Genomic DNA, 5426 nt, shown 5'->3' with positions numbered 1-5426 from the left:
CTATACCTTGTTCAATCTCGTTACCGGTAAGTCTCTTTACTCATTCCGTAGCACGTCATCGTGTGACTAACTCCTTAGTCACATTGAGCTCATGATGATGTTCTACCGAGTGGGCCCAGAGATACCTCTCCGTCACACGGAGTGACAAATCCCGATCTCGATTCGTACCAACCCAACAGACACTTTCGGAGGTACCCGTAGTGCACCTTTATAGTCACCCAGTTATGTTGTGACGTTTGATACACCCAAAGCACTCCTACGGTATCCGGGAGTTGCACAATCTCACGGTCGAAGGAAAAGATACTTGACATTAGAAAAGCTTTAGCATACGAACAATACGATCTAGTGCTATGCTTAGGATTGTGTCTTGTCCATCACATCATTCTCCCAATGATGTGATCCCGTTATCAATGACATCTAATGCCCATGATCAGGAAACCATGATCATCTATTGACTAACGAGCTAGCCAACTAGAGGCTAGCTAGGGACACATTGTGATCTATTTATTCACACATGTATTACTGTTTCCTGTTAATACAATTATAGCATGAACAATAGACGATTATCATGAACAAGGAAATATAATAATAACCATTTTATTATTGCCTCTAGGGCATATTTCCAACAAATAGATCCACCACCACCACCATACCGCCGTGTTGGAGAACTCATCTATCTCTTCGCCCCTATTGCTGGATCAAGAAGGCGGAGATCGTCATCGAGTTGTACCTGTGCTGAACAAGAAGGTGCCGTCCGTTCGGCACTATATCGGGATGGATCGTGATGGGATCACGGGACGGGCTGGGATTTGGATCGCAAAGATATTCCACTACATCAATCGCGTTATATACGCTTTCGCTTAGCGATTTACAAGGGTACGTAGATGCACTCTCCCCTCTCATAGATGATCATCACCATGGCTAGGTATTGCGTGTGCGTAGAATTTTTTTCCCATGCGACGTTCCCCCAACAGGGCCCTGGGTGTGCCCTGGTGCCTAGTGGGCCGCATGGGCCTCCTATTGTGATCATCCTTGGTCCCCAAGTTTTCTTCTGGTCCAGAAAAAACTCCAAAAAGTTTCGTGGCATTTGGACTTCATCTGGTATTGATTTTCTGCAAAGGAAAAAACAACAAAAAACAGTAACTCGCATTGGACAGTATGTCAATAGGTTAGTCCCAAAAAATGATATAAAGTTGCTATAAAATGATCATACAACATCCGAAAATGATAATATAACAGCATGGAACAATACAAAATTGTAGATACATTGGAGACGTATCAGTTATGCACCCAAACATCTGTGTGTTTGTTTGAGATTATGATTTTGGTTAGGCTAGAATCTGAGAATCAGTAGCTCAAACCCAAACAAAGGCCGCTTTAGCATCATAGTTTCATCCCACGCCCATAGCCTACAATAATCATATCGTCTGTTTCCGGGATTTAGGCATGAACATGCTTGGTATTTTAGAGAAAGTTAAACGATTTATCATTTTTTCGTAAGTGTGGAATTACTTTGGATTTGTATTGTGTGACAGTGAGTGCCGAAACAATAACAAATAGGATTAGAAGGTATCCACTAAATTGAGGGGATGGTTTAGGAGTCTTGTCGAACATGTGTTGTCTACAGGGATCTCTCATGCTATCACTCGCTTGGGTTTGAAGATCATACATCATACATTAGTTGTTGATTTCGCATTCTCATGTCGCAACATAAACACTTGACCACAAACCTCTATCTTATCCTCTCCACAACTGCTCACACATTTGTACATCTCAAACGAAAATGACCGACCGCATGCGCATATGCCGTCAATCACTCAATGGATGCATATCCCAGGGACCTTCCACCGCACGGGGCCACCCCGACGTTGCGCGTCGTCCATCCCCATGTACACTCGCCACTCCTTCATTAGGTTCCCAAGGTCATGCAGCTTGGCTGCGAGGCCGACGCAACAATTGGCGTGCATGGTGTAGAGCGTGTTGAAGTCCCGGGTGTTGTTGCAGAACCCGGCATTGTGCACTGTGTCGAGGAACTGCACCCGGAGCCCGCGCTTGTCGACGAGGTCGAATTTGATCTCGTTGAACACCTGTTGCTCGTGCTTTCCCGGGAAAGTCAACCTCGCATGCTGCCATGCCTCGAAGACACCCACCATGCGTGCGCTTGACCTCACGTACAGGAACCCCGTGTTCGGGGCATTCACGGGGTTGTACGGGTCGCCGAAGTAGAAGTCCGACGATGTCACCATGTGCGCCGCCACCGACATCCGCTCGAATGGGTTGCGGAACCACATGATGTCCACATCCTACATTATTAAGATGCAAATGCAACTAAAGTTTTAGTGGTGTGATGAAGTTTGGGAATACCTACTATAAATTCAATCTGTGTATCTAAAAAGAATAGAATATCTTAGAGATTTCTCACAAACTTATACAGACGATTTTTGAAATTCCAGCACACATGTTGTGTTTTGGTAGGATATTTACCCCACATGTATTTCACAAGGTACGAAATGCTGGTGTCATCGCCAAGCTAATAAGCCTCAAGTTTTTTGTTGCCAAGTGTGAGAGGGATGTTTATGCAAAAATGTGGTCACGTTGGACCGTTTCTTAACTTCCATTTTTTAATCTTTTATTATATCTTTGTCCAGGCAAAACTGTTCCACCTGCTCCGACGACGAATACGTACCGTGAAGAGGAAGTTGTAGCCGAGCTCGAGGATCCTCTGCTGCAGCCGGACCTTGCTCCACACCAGGTCGAGGTAGTCCTTGCTCATGAACACCTTCTCGTCGGAGAGGTTCTTGTTGCCGCCGGCCACGGGCGGCAGGAGGTAGCAGTGCGGGTGCACGGCCCGGCACCGCTCCAGCGCCCCGGCGTCGAGGGCCACGACGAGGAGGTTGTCCACGAAGTGCGCGATCCGCTCCCCGGCGCGGAAGCTCTCGAGGAAGAGGTCCAGCAGCGAGCCCTCCGCCGCCCACGCCTCGTTCACCGACGTCATGATCACCGTCTTGTGCTCGTCCGCCACCTCCCGCAGCAGCCGCTGCAGCTCGTCCTCCGCCGCCTGCCAGACCAAATCAAGCATTCAGTCAGAGACGCTAAAGGCAAAAAAAACAGACAACTAACCGAGCAAGAATCGCAAGGTTTCGAAACCTACCTGGCTGGCGTTGTGGCTGGCCTCCTGGGGGGAGGCAACGCCTTCGACCTTGCTTGAGCTTGTGTGGTTAGCCTCCTGGGCAGAAGCAACCGGCACCGCCATGGTTCCATTGACCCAGCTGGATATGCCGGCCGCGGACGGCTCCGTGCCGATCCCGGCCGAGGACATGAAGAAGATGAGCACCCCGGCGACGGACGCCCCGAGGAGGAGCGACACCAGCTGGTTCAGCAGGTTCGGCTGGATCCCCATCATGTCTGTGTCCGCGAGAACTGATCGTCGGCAGCGGCAGGGAAAATAAATAATCAGGTCGGAGGAGGACGAGAAGAGGAGTGGCGTGGAGGGAAACTGCTTAGCAGCTCATGCAGCTTCTACTTGCTTAATTAACTCTGAATCTGGTGTTGCTGGGATGCTGAGGTTGATGTATTCAAACCGGGACATTGCCCAATCAGACCGTTTCTACATGGTCACAGTATATGCAATGCACAGATGGTGCAACGTGCGCTTCTCGTGTCATGTGATGTGACAAGTCAGAGACCCCTCCTGGCTTTGACAGACAGGGAGGCGTCGAATGTGCTGTGTTCTCCATGTGTGTGTATGCCATCGGAATTCAGGCAGAGGCCCTCCTGGTGTATGTTTGCTGCCGTGCCCTTCAGAAGCACCTTGCTCCATGTGTGTGATGTGTCTATACATCTGCCATCAGAAACTCACCACTGGGAGTGAAATGCTGTGTGTGTTTCCAATGCAGTTTGTGCATTCCTCCACTCACATGCGTGACTTCATTCCTTGCGCAACCACAGTAGAAAACAGTTTGTACTACGAATGATTCTGCGCACGAGGCGGCCCTGCAATTGCTGCTGCTTCCTCTACTGTTCTTAGTAAATAATACAACCGGCTGCTTAGTGCAGAAAATTAGCTTGGCAGCTGGATCTCTTGCACCCGTTTTAGATATACTCCCTCCGTACCATAATATATGACGTTTTAGAAGTTCATTTGAGTTGCTAAAGCGTCATATATTATGATGAAGAGGTAGTACTATAAAATTAATAATTCTAGACCTACGGGCCCTTTACGGGGTCATTACGGAACCTTCCTAAATACTCTCAGCCACCTCATGATTTTCCACCGTGGTGGCCCGCCTCACTCTCCTTCTTCCAATCACCTGTTGCCATCGGAATACAGAAAATTTTGGGAGGAAGAAAGGAAAATCAGCTTGGATACGTGCAATAATGCTGAAAACAGTGGCAATTTAGTATTGTTCAGTTGCTTTCGCCAACTGCCCCTTGAATTGAATCATGCACGTCTCACGTGGACGAGCGCGCCAGTTCAAACCCTCTTTTGAATATTCAGAAGTTTGTCAACTGCGACGCCGATGGCTGCGTGAGATGCTGTTGGACAAAAGCAGGTTACATGGGCAGCTTGGCTATCCATCCATCCACGCTTTGTTTACCTCCGTGCTTTTTTCCCAATTAAAAAAAAACTAAAATAAACTTGACGCCGAGATCTCAATGGGCCATCGTCATGACCTCAGGACTTGGGATTTCGTCGCAAAACCTGGTCTTGGCTGAACACGACATCTCTTCTTTTTCTTGCCAGCGAGAGAAAAACATCACCAAACTGCATTGGCTCTTTCATACTTCTCAAGCCAGATTCTGCCACACACACACAAAAAAAAAATCTCACTCGTCTCATTTTAGTTCTAGAAGAAGAATCTCATTCCGAACCATGAGGTTTTTATTTGAGAATTCCTTGCGGCCAGGTGTCAATACTGTTTGACGCCACCTAGCCTCAAATGGTAGTGGCTTTGCTGACAGCCACCCTTCATACGGGCAGCCCCATGTTCGGCTGTTTCGCTTCGGTTCTTCTGTTATGGTTCGGCTGTTTTATTTTAGTTTGATGTCATGGTTTATTAATACATGGTGAATAACATTTTAATACATGGCGACTCATTGTTTAATAAGTATATGATAAACTTTTTCGAATAAATACTTCGCATTTTGGTAATAAGTTGAACATTATTTGATATACAATGAACATTTTTATATATGGTGAATTTATTTAATTACACACACACAAATTACACAACTGGTATTTTTAATATACAATCAGTATTTTAAGTATGTACTTTTCTAAACACGTATTAAACAAAGAAAACTGAAGAAAACCAATGAAAACTAGTAAGAAAACACACAAAGGAAAAGACTCGTATAGAAGCTAAACCGGACCGAACCGGTCGATAGAAGTTTCACAAAAGCATTCTTAGCAGGTATAGTACTAG

At 46.6% G+C, this 5426-nt stretch overlaps 1 protein-coding gene across 1 annotated transcript; it reads right to left on the bottom strand.

Annotated features, from left to right (window-relative positions):
- Nucleotides 1-1733: 1733 nt before the first annotated feature.
- LOC123445236 (uncharacterized protein At1g28695-like) lies at nucleotides 1734-3587 on the bottom strand. Its single transcript, XM_045122199.1, has 3 exons — nucleotides 3152-3587; nucleotides 2687-3058; nucleotides 1734-2303 (listed from the first exon to the last, which is right to left on the bottom strand). Exons 1-3 carry the CDS (start codon nucleotides 3401-3403, stop codon nucleotides 1818-1820), a joined length of 1110 nt encoding a protein of 369 aa, XP_044978134.1. The 5' UTR covers nucleotides 3404-3587; the 3' UTR covers nucleotides 1734-1817.
- Between the last annotated feature and the right edge of the window lie 1839 nt (nucleotides 3588-5426).

This window comes from Hordeum vulgare, chromosome 3H, assembly GCF_904849725.1.
Source record: "Hordeum vulgare subsp. vulgare chromosome 3H, MorexV3_pseudomolecules_assembly, whole genome shotgun sequence".
NCBI classification, from domain to species: domain Eukaryota; kingdom Viridiplantae; phylum Streptophyta; class Magnoliopsida; order Poales; family Poaceae; genus Hordeum; species Hordeum vulgare.
The sequence above is the reverse complement of the archived record's forward strand: the minus strand, read 5'-3'. Positions and strand labels throughout refer to the sequence as shown.

Coding starts and splice junctions, on each gene's coding strand:
- LOC123445236 (XM_045122199.1), bottom strand. CDS start 3,403: ATGATGGGGATCCAGCCGAACCTGCTGAACCAGCTGGTGTCGCTCCTC. Junction 3,059..3,151: donor CCAGCCACAACGCCAGCCAG/GTAGGTTTCGAA, acceptor TTGGTCTGGCAG/GCGGCGGAGGACGAGCTGCA. Junction 2,304..2,686: donor GCTACAACTTCCTCTTCACG/GTACGTATTCGT, acceptor TTAATAATGTAG/GATGTGGACATCATGTGGTT.